Source organism: Agaricus bisporus (assembly GCF_000300575.1).
Source record: "Agaricus bisporus var. bisporus H97 unplaced genomic scaffold AGABI2scaffold_16, whole genome shotgun sequence".
Lineage (NCBI taxonomy): Eukaryota > Fungi > Basidiomycota > Agaricomycetes > Agaricales > Agaricaceae > Agaricus > Agaricus bisporus.
In genome coordinates, this window is record NW_006267351.1 from 216,719 (window position 1) to 230,804 (window position 14,086).

At 46.4% G+C, this 14,086-nt stretch overlaps 4 protein-coding genes across 4 annotated transcripts; 3 read left to right on the forward strand and 1 right to left on the reverse strand.

Moving 5' to 3' along the window:
• The first annotated feature begins 1,868 nt into the window (after positions 1–1,868).
• Positions 1,869–3,266, forward strand: AGABI2DRAFT_229565 (hypothetical protein). The gene is made up of 3 exons (XM_006457177.1): positions 1,869–2,026; positions 2,079–2,588; positions 2,649–3,266. The coding sequence occupies exons 2-3, from the start codon at positions 2,156–2,158 to the stop codon at positions 3,224–3,226; spliced, it is 1,011 nt and encodes a 336-aa protein (XP_006457240.1). The 5' UTR covers positions 1,869–2,026; positions 2,079–2,155; the 3' UTR covers positions 3,227–3,266.
• Positions 3,267–3,814: 548 nt separating this feature from the next.
• Positions 3,815–5,783, reverse strand: AGABI2DRAFT_188880 (malate synthase). Its single transcript, XM_006457178.1, has 5 exons — positions 5,419–5,783; positions 5,229–5,364; positions 4,845–5,174; positions 4,456–4,795; positions 3,815–4,395 (listed from the first exon to the last, which is right to left on the reverse strand). The coding sequence occupies exons 1-5, from the start codon at positions 5,762–5,764 to the stop codon at positions 3,925–3,927; spliced, it is 1,623 nt and encodes a 540-aa protein (XP_006457241.1). The 5' UTR covers positions 5,765–5,783; the 3' UTR covers positions 3,815–3,924.
• Positions 5,784–8,218: 2,435 nt separating this feature from the next.
• Positions 8,219–9,440, forward strand: AGABI2DRAFT_123111 (hypothetical protein; the record flags this gene model as incomplete). Its single annotated transcript, XM_006457179.1, has 5 exons — positions 8,219–8,593; positions 8,643–8,730; positions 8,789–8,965; positions 9,022–9,179; positions 9,237–9,440. 5 exons carry the CDS (start codon positions 8,219–8,221, stop codon positions 9,438–9,440), a joined length of 1,002 nt encoding a protein of 333 aa, XP_006457242.1.
• A 907-nt stretch (positions 9,441–10,347) lies between these two features.
• Positions 10,348–13,494, forward strand: AGABI2DRAFT_188882 (hypothetical protein). Its single transcript, XM_006457180.1, has 11 exons — positions 10,348–10,464; positions 10,520–10,871; positions 10,929–11,201; positions 11,246–11,333; positions 11,383–11,458; positions 11,504–11,658; positions 11,707–11,861; positions 11,910–12,224; positions 12,278–12,444; positions 12,496–12,667; positions 12,729–13,494. Exons 1-11 carry the CDS (start codon positions 10,355–10,357, stop codon positions 13,341–13,343), a joined length of 2,478 nt encoding a protein of 825 aa, XP_006457243.1. The 5' UTR covers positions 10,348–10,354; the 3' UTR covers positions 13,344–13,494.
• The last annotated feature ends 592 nt before the right edge of the window (positions 13,495–14,086 follow it).

The window sequence follows — 14,086 nt, forward strand, 5'->3', positions numbered from 1 at the left end:
GACATTGGCGCTGATAAAGATACGGGGGTGATATCTGGCCTCCGAAGTTCGGGGACAATTGCAGGCCCCATGGACATACTATAAGTCGTAGATCTATTCAAAGAATCACCTCCGGGAAACTACCGAAACAATTTATACGCCGTAACGCCACCGCTGATTACTCACGTGAACTCTCATCTGGTGCACTTGAATAATTTGGGAATTGGTTCTACCATTAAGGTAGGGTTATGGGCATTTTCGAAGTCGCTCGGGAGAAACTCAACCTGGACTGGTAAAGCTTGACTGATGGTCTTGATATAACTTGGAGGTTAGTGATTGTGGCGCTTGTATGAGGTTATTTGAAGTCTGTTACGCGCAGGATCTTGTGCGGCTTCAAAGTATTGTCTGGGTGTTAGCGCTCTTTTGCGGTGGTGCTTGTTTATTTATGACTGAACTGAATTGAATTAAGAAGACGTTGAATCCAGTATAAGTAGGGGGAGATCCTCTTTGAAGAAAGTAATGTCCAATGCTTTGGTCATGAATTACTTGAAGTATTTCATCGACCGCTACATGAGTTTATGGAACTCAGACATGTATACTAACCCTTGAAATTCGAACTGGATCGCTAGGGATTCACGAAACACTAAAGCGTACGAGCGTGGCGTGCGGTATCGGGGACCTGGGAGCCACACTTGATTGTACCTACATACAGACTCGCTCTATTCGCACGCAAGGAAGGCCTTCCCTAGCACCGCGCCTTTATGGTACTTCTCCGACTCCGAATTCGGCAGTTTGGGCTTATATGAAGTTGGTGCCTCAGGCTATCTCTAGCTACCTAGTGTTGATCAATTGTGTGAGGTTCAAACAGTGCCTAATCTTACTTATCTCACGAACGTCGCTAACTCACCGCCGTTGACCAGGTTAACAATTGAGTGTGTCATGACCCCCGATACAAAGTAAATAATTATGCAACTTAGCCCTAACCCTTTTATAAATGTGTAACGATGGATGCCAATTGATTGATTGCACCGTGAGTCGACAGTGTAGCGGGAATCGGAGCACCGTTACATCATTTACCTTCATGCCCCGAGCATATAACTGTTTCTATTAGAGTGTTCCTGAGGTACTCACTTGTTCAAAGCGTCTACCGCCGGGAGCTTCGACACCTCGTACCTCATTTCGCGAAGCTTTTTAAATTGAATAACGAAGGACACGTCGCATACCATGCTTTTTCGGAAGTAGTTGATAAGAACCTCTTCGTCGTAAGATAGTTGATGTTAATTGCTAGCCTGCCCTCCCGGCTCTGCAGCACTGGACGAGGAGATTGTGGATTAGTATATGCAAAACTTTCATCATGGGGGTCAGAGCCATATCCATATCATTGCATCGCGCGAGTCTTTCACGCGTTATGAAAACCACGTTGATCCGAGCTTATCACAAGCATGTCCATGTTGAAAATTGGTCAGTTGACAAGGGCATGATATATATGGCCGCTGAATTGTATCACCAATGTATACCATAAGTGATTACAACGAGGTAATGTGTTGGATTTTCGCGGAACCCAAAGCTGTCCGACGAAGTCGGGTGAAAATTAATTTAATAGTCGTCACCGAAGATCAAGCTTTTTCTTACATAATACTGTACGCTGATGGCCGGACTCATCAATAGGCGGGGACTGGGCGCTTGAAAATAGGACGTTCATAGACTCCTGACCCCATAAGTAAGAGCCCCGCCATATGATCGCTAATTCCTGGATATATAGCCGCCGTCAAATATCTTATGAGCATTTGTGGCTTCGCTGAATCAGAATTCGAGAAACATGGCTCTTCCAATCCCCACGCTTATTCCCTCGTTTGCATGGATTATCACTACGGCCTCCGCCAAGGCCAGCGGTAAAGGATGGTACAACCTCGCAATCGATCAAACGAATTCTGTCACGAGTACAAGACAAGGGACCTTGAGGCGTAGAAGCAATGAGATGGGGTTATAAGTACTGACGCGAACGCCGAAGACAAAGTCACGTCATTCGTTTTCATCGATACCAGCGGTAAGTTAATTGCTCCGGCCCTAATCGATACTTTCCTCATGCTTTTTCATAGGAATACTCATCATATACTTTATTGCCAACCATCTGGGTTCGATCTTCTCCCAATTTTCGTGTCGTACGCCTGACCACATGTCGTACCCGTACTACAACCAACCTCCGTGGACACAACCTCGAGCTCCGACATGGGCAGCTCCCCACATTCAAGCCCCGGCTTGGGCACCTCCCCACGATCAAGCGCCTCCCTGGGCCACTTCTCACAATTCAGCCCCCACCTGGGTACCTTCTACCAACATCGGTCCGATGTCCAGGGCGCCCCCTATCAATTCACACCCTCAACAGTCCCAATCTCATTTTCAACCATTCATCCCACCGAAGCCCACACGTCGTGGTAGCATATCACAACGTCATCCCGGCGAGGGAAATCCAGAGTGGAGCTCTGATGCCCATGGGAACCGTGGGCGGTCACAAGTGCCTCAACCCGAACCTTCGGTGGAACAACTGGTTCCTGCATTTGCGAAGCTTGGACCATCCGATCCACTTCTAGCATCTGAGCCCTACAATCGTATGTATCACTTAAAACGAATCGTTCGAGTTATACTGACATCACCCTCGTTCCCTCTAGCTGCGGGCTATTCGAGGAGGTGGCCAAAGTTAAATTGCATCCTGGAAGCAAACGTTACACCCATCAGATATTACGCAACGAATAAGCCAGGTCGGGAGATTAGCGCATCATATTATTCGCGATATAAGGATGTTCACGCCATGCGCACGGATACTAGTCATATGAGACTAGTCGGCAAAAATTTCCCATGGACCCACGAAATTAGCGGCCAAGTAAATATCAGTGTCGAAGACGTCTGGTCCGCCGTTTATAGGTTATTCAATCAACCGTTGAATGAATTAGATTGGGCCGTGATATGTAACGATGGAGACGCTGGAGACAGGAAAATAATGGCGATGAAGAAAGCGCGCGAAAAGAGAATTTCGCTGAATTCACTTTCGTTTGCGGGGTATATGAGGATTGATTATCTAGGGGAGGAAATCTATTTTTATGGATTGGAGAAGGATGAAGAATACGAAAGGAGGCGGTTCTATCTCTTCGACCCCACAAAACGAACGATTCCAATACTCGAAGATACGTGGATAGTTAAGATGGCGAAACATCCGAGAAAGTTGACTGAAAGAAATGCGTCCACTTGAAGTTCTTTATGTGTTTATTACAAGAAAAATCTGTTTGAAAGGATGGATACTGGATAATCGATCAAATGATACGGTAATGGGAACAAGGCACTGGTTCGCCCGAGTCCCAATCCAGAACGATAAGAGCGAATTTTGTAAAGACACAGTTGTGGTCTGAAAATTTGAGGTGCGTATTATACTTCTTACTTACCTTGGCAAACTGAGTTCTTCTTTTTTTCTCATAGCCAGTTGTGACCTCAGAGTTAAGGTTATTCCTCGCAGGTGGTCCCGTCGTCAGGTAATACAATAGGGCGACACGTTGCGGAAGGTTGTGAACTGGTGATGCAATGCGATGCGATAAGAGCATTGGAAGGCTCCTGGCAAAGCATATAGGTATTTCCCCCGCTGATGATCTGATGGTGACTTGAAGTTGGATTCAAGTTGTCATCAAGACGAAGCCGTCAATTCATCTCAAACCAGGTGTTGCCTTCGCGAAAATTCGTGATTAGAATAAGTTTGATCAATTGAACATGGGATAATTGAAAACGGCTTTATAGAAACGATATTTATAACATCTGTACAGAAGATGAAGATAAAATAACATAATAATTGCCAGGATCGGAAGTGGGAACTGAACATGTTTCGATGTTTGGATGATGAAAACCAGTGCATGTAGAAAGGAAGGAGAGAAAGCATCCATAGTGGAAAAAAGAAAGTCCTTAAAGGGAAGCCCTTTGGAATTGCGGCTCGACTCCGTCTGCAATCGCCAAGTACGGCATCAAATCACTTGTCAAGAACTCACTCGGCCATTGCTTCCTAATCTGTAACTTCAAATAATCCACAGCCAACCGTACATGCTCCTCCTTCAGCCCTGGGACAATTTTGTTGATGGTCGGAGACAACTCCTTGATGACTCCGTCAACGTAGTCGGCAGTGATCAATTGTCCGTTTTCAGCACGAACACCATATTTGACCCACTGCCAGAGTTGGACACGAGTAATCTCTGCCGTAGCGGCGTCCTCCATGAGGTAATTGAGTGGGATGCAACCATTACCACCAACCCATGCAGCCGTGTAAGCGAGACAGGTGGAGACATTCTCGCGAATACCTTCGACCGTGACCTTTCCTGGGACTTTCGGATCCAATAGGTCCGCTGCAGCAACCTTGACGTCCAATCGAAGATTATGGTACTAATGTCACGAATTAAGAATTTAAGAGCAAAATGACCGTAGTTAGCGGAGAAGACGTACCTGGTTGGGCCCGAGCATGTGTTCGTCGAATATTCCACGAGCAATAGGTCCAATGAGGGGATGGGCGATCCAAGTTCCATCATGACCAGCGGTGACTTCACGAAGCTTATCAGCGCGTACTTTGCCCATGGCGACTTCATTGGCTTTGGAATCGTTCTTGATTGGAATCTGAGCGGACATGCCGCCCATAGCAGCGACTTTACGTCTATGGCAAGTCTGGATGAGAAGTTTGACATATGAATCCATGAAATGGACAGTCATGGTGACATCTTTGCGATCTGGGAGGACAGCACTACGATCTGCTCTGCGCTTCTTGATGAAGCTGAAAATATAGTCCCATCTGAAAATAGACGCGTGAGATCAGCTGTGACGTCATACGAACTTCTTACCGTCCACAGTTTAGACCGGATGAGTGATTGCGAAGTTCAAAAAGAATCTCCTCCATCTGGAAAGCAGCAGGCAAAGTTTCTATCAGAACGGTTGCTCGAATGGTGTTTAACGGGATTCCGATATAAGATTGGGAAAAGACAAAGATATCGTTCCACAGGCGAGCTTCCAGATAGTGCTCCATCTTGGGGAGATAGAAATAGGGCCCGGATCCCCGCTTCACGAGCTCCTTGGCGCTATGGAAGAAATATAGAGCGAAATCGAAGATGGAGGCAGATATGGGTTGGTTATCGACAGTGACTCGAGGCTCATCCAAATGCCAGCCTCGGGGACTATTGATGCTATTAGACACCATGACTTAAGTGCAACTCGAACCGTTGACTCACCGGACAATCAAAACAGCGGGTTTCTCAGATAACTTATACTGCTTCCCTCCAGATTCGAAATCAATTTGGCGGCGGATAGCATCGCGAAGGTTGACTTGTCCATTGATCATATTGGAAAAAGTGGGAGAATTGGAGTCTATATGACATGTTAGAGGAGAAGATCGGCCTTGTCAATTCAAGTGCAACTTGCCTTCAAAGTCAGCCATGAATGTCTTTGAACCACTATTCAACGCATTTATGACCATCTTCCGATCCGTAGGTCCTGTAATTTCAACGCGTCGGTCTTCAAGGCCAGGAGCGGGGGGAGCGCAGTGCCATGAAGGATCGGCACGGATATGAGCGGTTTCGGGGGGAAAGTCTAGAGGTACGCCAGAATCGTGACGACGCTGCGCATCCTCTCGGGCAGTGAGGAGAGTCTGGCGAGTAGATTCAAAAGTTTTGTGTAAAGCAGAGAGAAACTTGAGGGCGTCTGGAGTGAAAAGCTCTTCCTGAGCTTTGGGGGCAATCTTTGAGTGGATTACAACACTGTGAGACATGATAGCGAAAGGTCAAGAGCTGGTGGGGGAACAGATTATTTATTGTAGGGGGTTTGGCTCCGGCTCCCCGTCCTGCCCAACTCTGAATCTCTAAACGGAACTTAATGTCAGACCCGGGACTGGAATCACATGGCTTTCCCCTGGCGCATGACTCCCTCGTTTTTCCATGTTTGGACATTATTCCCACGCATACACCCTAAATATAGACTTTACGGATGTGATGCTCGGACGCCTCGACCATCAAGCGGGTCTCCGCTGCAGTATTTGACAACTATTTCTTTGCTGATAAATCTTGTTCCGGCGGAACTTCACCCCGAGCCTTCCCATTCCCAACTCCATCAGCATCGGACATATACCCGATCGGAACTTGTTGACCTCCTACTAATTAGCGATGCTCCTCCGTCTGAGGCAGTGCAGTATAGGCAGAGCAGACCTAAAAGTTTCATTAACCTCTCACAGGGGCCTCTTTTCAAGGCGATATAACATCATGAATCGCTATATGGCTCACCTGTCGCACGTTCTAAGTTAAAGGGTGCAGAGGAGAGATAATAATAAGCGAACTCACGGGAAGAAAGGACATACTTAACATGCTATCTATCCGGATTCCAGAGCCCGACTCCCATCAATTTGTTCCCTGTTATCACCAGGTTATCACGGTGCGATGCTTTCCGCATTTAGTCGACGTAGTCCCACATCGCAAAAATCCTTCAATAGCTGATCTATGAAGAATCCCGATCAAGCACTCCGTTCTCTTTCCCTCCCCTTCTTATCGCAATGGATGCAAGTATCAACCCAGGTGGCCCATAAAAACCCCAAAACCTCCAAAAGTCTTTTGTGCTTCAATGCGAAAGTGCCAGCGCCCCCAAGATTTCCTACTCTAGTAACCGTCTAGCTGACTCCTTTCCCCCTTTTATAGCTCGACTTGCTGCATTACCGACCTTTCTATATCATATACGACCCCCCAAGGTTCATTGCGTTCTTTACAATATCCACTCAACTTCTCGACTTTTGAACCGAGAAACTTAGTGGATGCAACCTAGCTCGTCCACCTTATGCTAGTCAAAGTACAATCTTTACATTGAACAGTCGACCCTTGGACTAGTCGATTGGGCCATTACATTGGCTTGTATGGCCCTAACCAATCATGATTAAGTGCTTGGTGTAGCCTTGTCCACCTGTGTTCAATAACCCACGTCCTCGAGAGAAGGCGTATTAAGGAGTCGGCTCGGCTCGGCTCGGCTCAGGCTTAAGCCTAGGGATTGGATTTGGCTTCGACCTCTCTGGTCCGGCGGCCTACTCGAGAAAGGTGCTAAAGCCTCACCTGTGCTCGGCGTTCAAGACAAGTCAGAATTGAATGCAAAATTTGCGCTAGCAATAAAATACATCGCAGTTATGAACGGCGAGACAGGGGTTACGTAGTAGTTCTTGGGGCCTGGGCTATGTGACAATTAACTTAAACCATTGTGCATTAAGACTTACATCGCATCAGATCGTCTCCCCAATGTATTGCTTTTAATTATCATAGGCAGAGCCACCGTCGAAAACTTCATATATAGCAACTGACGATTATTTTGAACTCCGCCCAAGCATCAAGCCCGCTTGGGCTAATACTAATCTCGGGCCCCGCCCAGTGGGCTCGGCTCGGCATACATCGGGCCAGCTGGGGCTCTTAACTGGCTACAGTGACAAAGGAAAGCCTCATTTAAGTTTATCTTGCACTAATATACATGCTCTTAATCAGAATTATTATCATTGATTGATCAAGAAAGTCTAAATGAACGTCACTTTGACGGTTTGACCATCATAAGTCGGTGAATGTTTTCAGCTTTTGAACCCTGGCAGTTGAGCGCTTCCAGTGAAGCGTAGAGAAATGCCAGAGTATACATTCGCTGCCATCAATGTAGTGATAGGCAGCATTTATTGATGGAAGTCTCGAGGGGTTGGTAAATCCAACCCCACATCATGCATCTGTCATAGTTAAATCTTCAGGTGACTGATTTGCATGGTCGACAGCAGCTCATCCCTGGTTACGGCCTTGTCCAGCAGTCATCGTTGACAGAGTGTGTAAGAATAGTAGAAGAACATTAACCCGCGATTATTTAGGTACAACGCTGCGCCCACGGTAGTCTCGTGCTTCTTACTAACCGGTCAATGGGGTGAAATGACCAAGTATTTATTTAGTCCTTGAAGGTCAAAGTTGATGGTCGTTTAATACTTTATAGTGATCATTCACAACTTCAAGGATCTATAGCTCGATCATATCGTGACCATATCTCTTGATCATGGCATATCTCTTGACCAAGATGTTTATCATGGTAACCATCTAAATAGTGGTCAGGGACGTGGTCATGATCAAGCGCTTGAACTTGTCCATATGTGTCCCGCTCAATCCACGCCGTCAAAAGGGGAGTACAAGAACAGAGTCATTTGAAAAACGGATATTCACTGCTTTCAATGAGCGACCACTCTGCATCAACGTTGAATGAAGCCCTCACTCTCATGTCCGCCACGACAGTCCTGGGGGTCCTATATGCCTTCACTGTCGTCCTCTATTGTCTCTGTGCTCGCTTTTCATACTCCAGGTTTCGAAATCAAGATCGAAAACAACAAACAGTATTAACATTTACGTTGGCTACAGTTATCATGATATGTGGATCTATGCATTTCGCGCTTAAAAACCAATATGCTCGGTTGCTCTATGTCGACTATAGCTCTTCGCCTGGTGGTCCAATCAGCGTTGCATCACAAAGTCATGCCTCAACGAAGACAGTTCTACGCATGTTGGACGCTGTCATTTTGTTAGCAGAAATTTTGACTGTCGGTGTGCTAGTAAGTAACTTAGCCTTCTACTTGACAACAATCACTCAAATATGTCCAGCTATGGCGCGTTTGCGTTGTTTATAGTGGAACTCGTTTAGCCATACCCGTCATCACTATAGCTTCATTATTATATCTGGGTTATGTTGGTAGGCTCAGTTTCAATTTATCCATGTTAGCGCTCTTTTGAAGTTATTTCGTCCTTAGTCTCAGATACTCTCCAATTAGCCTTCATTCTATCGAACATTAGTCGACTTCGAGACTTCGGCGTTGTGCCAGCGATTGTAGCGGCCCTGGGAATCAGCGCCGCAAGCCATATCGTGATGACTTCTATGATCATCGTGCGTCTGATGCTTATTCGACGCAAGCATATTAAGTTGATGGGTATGTATCCAATTTTACGACACTCAACAAAGGCTCAAATTCAAGCGCCGTGGTAGGGAAAACCGATATGGCTGCTCAATATTTGAGTATTGCCACAATGTTGATCGAGTCTTATGCCCTCAGTACTGCATGGAACATCGGCTTCTTAATTGTACATGTTCTCGAAAACGGTCCAGCACATAATTTTTTTAATAATACTGTTGCGCAGGTCGAGGTGAGCCTTCGGTATGAATCACCATTATGCGCTCTAATCACGAATTATGGCCCAAAGGTCCTTTCATATTTTCTTGTCCTGTACCGAGTGTATTCAGGGCGAGCATGGGACAGGCAAACTCAAAATCAACTTAGCACGATGAGATGGAACCATCATACTAGTACCCAGGCATCCGAGGATGAGTCGGGCATGGGAGCTGTCCGAGCCAATATTAATGTGGAACCAAACGCTTCTGTATTCCTTGTGCGCCCTACTGTATAGAATTTGATGTTGTCAATAGCGAAAACGATGTATCTAAATTGCAGCTGACAGTTATAATTAAGAGGATCCTCAACCATTGTGATCGTGAATTGATACACCGAGGGGGTATAAAATCCAGGATTTCATAGCCAAATTATAAGACGTCCTGAGGCAAGCTCGCAACTGCCTCGACCTTGACCTGATGGAATATATCAAGCAGAGGATTGTCGACAACAATAGGAGCTGACATTTCTTGGACTGGTCGAAATAGTTGAGGGTTGTGCTAATGAAAAAAAAGTTAAAAGGAGATGCTTAAGTCACCCTCTTAATCTTCCCCTTAATGCCGCTACGAGCGACCAAAGAGAGCATTTCAGCATGCATTATAGGGCTGGTTTATCCGCGTTTATGTAGCAGCATGAGCATGATTGTGAAGGTGTTCAGGTGTTTCATCGGTACTCTTCCAGCCTTCGCATTTGATCCCAAAGTTTTCATCCCGTAGAGACGACTTTTAGCGAATAACCTTTGTTTATCACAAATCAATAAAGTTTGAAAGTTTGAAGGAGGGATGTTGAACAGTGGTATAATTATTTCCCGGTTCTCACAGTCACCTATGATGCTTACTGACAGCTGGACTGGATCGACACTTGAAAGTTGAGCGCGTTATTCCAGACGCGAGTAATCATACAAAAAGAGAATGCGAGGCCTGACACTGAGGTCAGTTTCGGTGTCATGACACCTGATACAACATGTAGTCATGGACCGCTTACTGGCGAGTTGGCACTTCAGTGGTCGTAGTAGCCTTGAACAGGCCCTAGCCAGACATGTGTGTCGGTACTCAGTACTCAGTACTCAGCACACAGCACAAAGTAAATCATCCGCGGTGTCGGTGCTTCGGAATCCCACGTGATCACTGTCTACACTCTGATCCCACCACCATGACCGTCGTCCCTGTCAGCGTTACTAGCTTGAAGAAAATCAAGAATTCTGTTATCGGGAACCCTTCAGCCAAGAAACAGCTTGCTCAAGACTTTATCCTCATACAAACGTAGCGCTTCTGGCTTCTCACATACAATCATTCGGTGCACTTACCCACTTCACAGTTTGATTGGATGTTTAAGCCCACCCCATGCCTATCACGAGGCCCACAGCCCACAACTTCGCAGCAACGACGATTCAATTCGGATAGAAGCGGCACATGTAGTTGCATCCCTGGCCAGTTCAGAGGATGCACTGTCAGTCTTGCTCGACCAAGACGCTCCTCATGCATTCCTCGTCGCTGTTTCCTATCTTCAGCCGACAGATTCAGTTGCTCTGCGGTCAGCTATTATTCGTGGCCTCAGATCATTGATTATGGCAATGGCTGATATCGCTGGTCCGTCGCAATGGGGATTAAAATCGGCGAAGTCTAGAATTCAGAACAAGGCAAAAGACGGGATGAGTTACCTATTTCAAGTACGTGGTTCCTTAGGAGGGACGATCACAATTGTGTATTCATCACGCTCCATCCAGGCAGAGTCTCTGGATATTTATCTTCCCTATCTTACCGACCCCTCTCCACAAATCGGCACATCAATAGCCCAAATTGTGGCGTTTGCTGTCCGAATCCCGGAACATCGAAAACTACTATCCGAATGGCTGCCACTCGACGACAGACTGAGAGAATCCAAAGTCACTCGGCGAGGCTGGGAGAAGACGTCGGTAGTCAATGCCAACGCTCCATCACGTCAAGGAGGTTGGCTAGCCCGACATTTAGCCGCCCTCCTCACTAACCGCGATATCAAGGTGAGTGACCTGTAGATCTTGTTTTTGTCTATTAATCCGGACAGCTCCAAGAAGCTTCGCTCTGGGCCCTAGCTGCTTTGTCGAAAGATAATCCCGCCGTTGCAATAGTATTGGGGAGACCTGACCGTGATCGTGAGTTAGTTCGAATTCAAACCGTTCTCTGCATTCACCTGCGCCTTAGAATCACCTCTTCTCTCAAATGTCATACCATTGATAAACTCACGACACGCTGATATACAACTTGCGGCCGCCTTTTGGTAAGCGCCTTATACACGATCCATCCCTCTTCTCATTTTTCCCAGCGCGACAAATATTGCTCGGGGAAGCACTACTAGCAGTACCCACCCAATTGACGAGTCGTGTGTGCGGGCCGTCATTAATCTCGTCAACAGTGTCATTTCTACTCCATCGCCAGAAAAAAGCATTTCTCATCGAACCAAAGCTTGTTTTATTCTCTGTAGGTCCCCGTTACTTGTGGCAAATGATAATTATCAATCTGTTCTAGACCATTTGATTACTGATGATTCTACTCTATGCGGGATTGCATTCGATCGAGGTTGCTTAGAAAAGCTAATCACGATTGTACAAGAATATACTCCGCCAGATAATAAAACGGAATGGGGTGAAGACGAGGCAGAAAGTGTGTCTATTTTGCGCGAGGTGAGCAGATCGGGCATTCATAATTTTACTGGTTCTGATGCATAACAGTCTGCACTAGTCGCCATCGCGGCAATGAGTCTGTTCGACAACGAGATCCAACGCACTGTTACCGATCAACATCATTTTATACCGACCATCCATTCATGTCTCTTTCACCGACATATCGGTGTACGTTACGCAGGAGCTCAGTGTGTTCGTGCACTGAGTAGGGCAGTGATAGTGCTTCGGACTACCATCGTCGACAGTGGCCTCGGAATGTCAATCTTCTCGATCTTCAAGAAACGAGACGAGGACGCGAATGTTACTAATGCTGCTTTATCAGCCGTTTGCAATATTGTCATAGATTTCTCCCCTCTTAGACCCGTGAGTTTCATGTTCGTATACAACCTGTCTCTTGTGCTTAATGTACTCTGAAGATATATCTGGAGCAAGGTCTTATGGATCGACTATTGGAACTGTTACAGACTAGTGATGCTGCCCTCAGATTAAACTCTCTTTGGGCCGTCAAGAATTTATTGCGGAATTCGACCACAGAGACCAAGCGAAGTGTGATGTCTAAGTTGGGGTGGGATCGAGTGGTCAAGTTTGTAATCATCTCATATGCCTTGCGTGTTATCCTTATCTCGTTCACTAGGTACCTACAAGAGAGTCCTACAGACGTTCAGGAACAAGCGTATAATATTCTGCGGAATGTCGCTGAGACACATGAGGGTATCGACCTTGTCTTCAAGAACATCTCCATCGAAGTATTGACTGGGCACATCACGAACGCAATAATGTCATCTTCTGATGATGTCGCGCTACAGGTGGGTTACACTAGGCTCGCACCGAAATTACCAGTAGTAATAGCAGCCCATCTATCCTCAGGCCACGTATCTACTGGCCAATATAATCAATGGCAACGAACAACAACAAAATCAGATTGTTTCCTACCCTCAATTACTTATTAATTTGCGAACGTGCCTGGCTGAAGGAAAGAACCAGGTTAAAAAACCCGCCACATCCTGCATCCGGCAATTGGCGCATAATCCTAGAGCTCGGCGAGCCATCATTGATGCAGGAATAACTTCAACTCTTCGACATCTTTGTGAATGGTCGGGATCCGGCATGTCACCAGTTGCCGTATCTTCTCCTGTAAACGTAGGTTCTCCGGTCAGTGGTAATGCGGGGGTGAGTATCACAGCAGGGAGTGGAAGAGGTGCGAGTCCTGGTGGAAGAAATTGGGGTACAGGGGCAAGTGCTACTGGTGTTGGTAATCATACACATGTCCCAGTTTATGCGCCGTGGAACTTGGGATCACACGGGCATCACCTCCATCATACGCTTCAAAGCGCAACTCATCATTCGGTATCAGGGATCTATCAACCGCATTCGGCTGGGAGTACTCAACAATACGGGGCTGCGTTGGATGATGATAAGGAAGTGGTGCAGAATGCGAGGGCTGCGTTGGATTGGCTGGAGAGAGGAGATACGTTTACGTGAAGTAGCGTTGATGGAGTGTCGTACGCCAAGTATTTCGTATCTATGCAGAGATGTTATGTATTCAGATCACTTTCTAGAGCGCGCGTTCGGATGACATGGGAAATCTTAAATTTCTGTGTCATGCTATTGGTATTACTACCCTGTTATTACCTCGCCATTGGACTGCATGAGGCTATGAGCACCTTTTAATCACTGAAGTTTGACTCAGCTCTGTCCGAAGCTGTTGAACTTGGGGAAAACCATGTCTGGCTGGCCGCCGCTGATAACTGATAAACAAGAATAGCGGGATGCCGGCGTGCCGCGCCGGGTCCATCCATGTGCATGATCATGAAAGCAGAATCAACCCGCAAATTCTCACGATCTTGTTAACCTTGCATTTCTACCGACGCGCCGTTATCCCTTGATCCTGGATTCCCGTTATGCTTTTCTCTACATCTCCAGAGATGCTTACGGTCTGTTCCATCGCACACTTTCAGGCATCCCTTGGTTCAACCTTCACCACGATGCCAGTTTCCAATTTGTGAGCTGTCGAGTGTGACTGCGAGCGGCTGAATTCACTTTCTGTGATATGCATCTTAAATGATTGACTCACGTCAAACGAACACACGTCGCCCCTGGGTCGAATTCCAATATATCAAAGTAAACTTTTGTTTAAAGGCTTCAGAGCTGTGCACGACGTTCATTTTCTCTCTCCCCCACTACCATTATCACTGAAGATGGGGGACACGCATTTTCAAAACAGT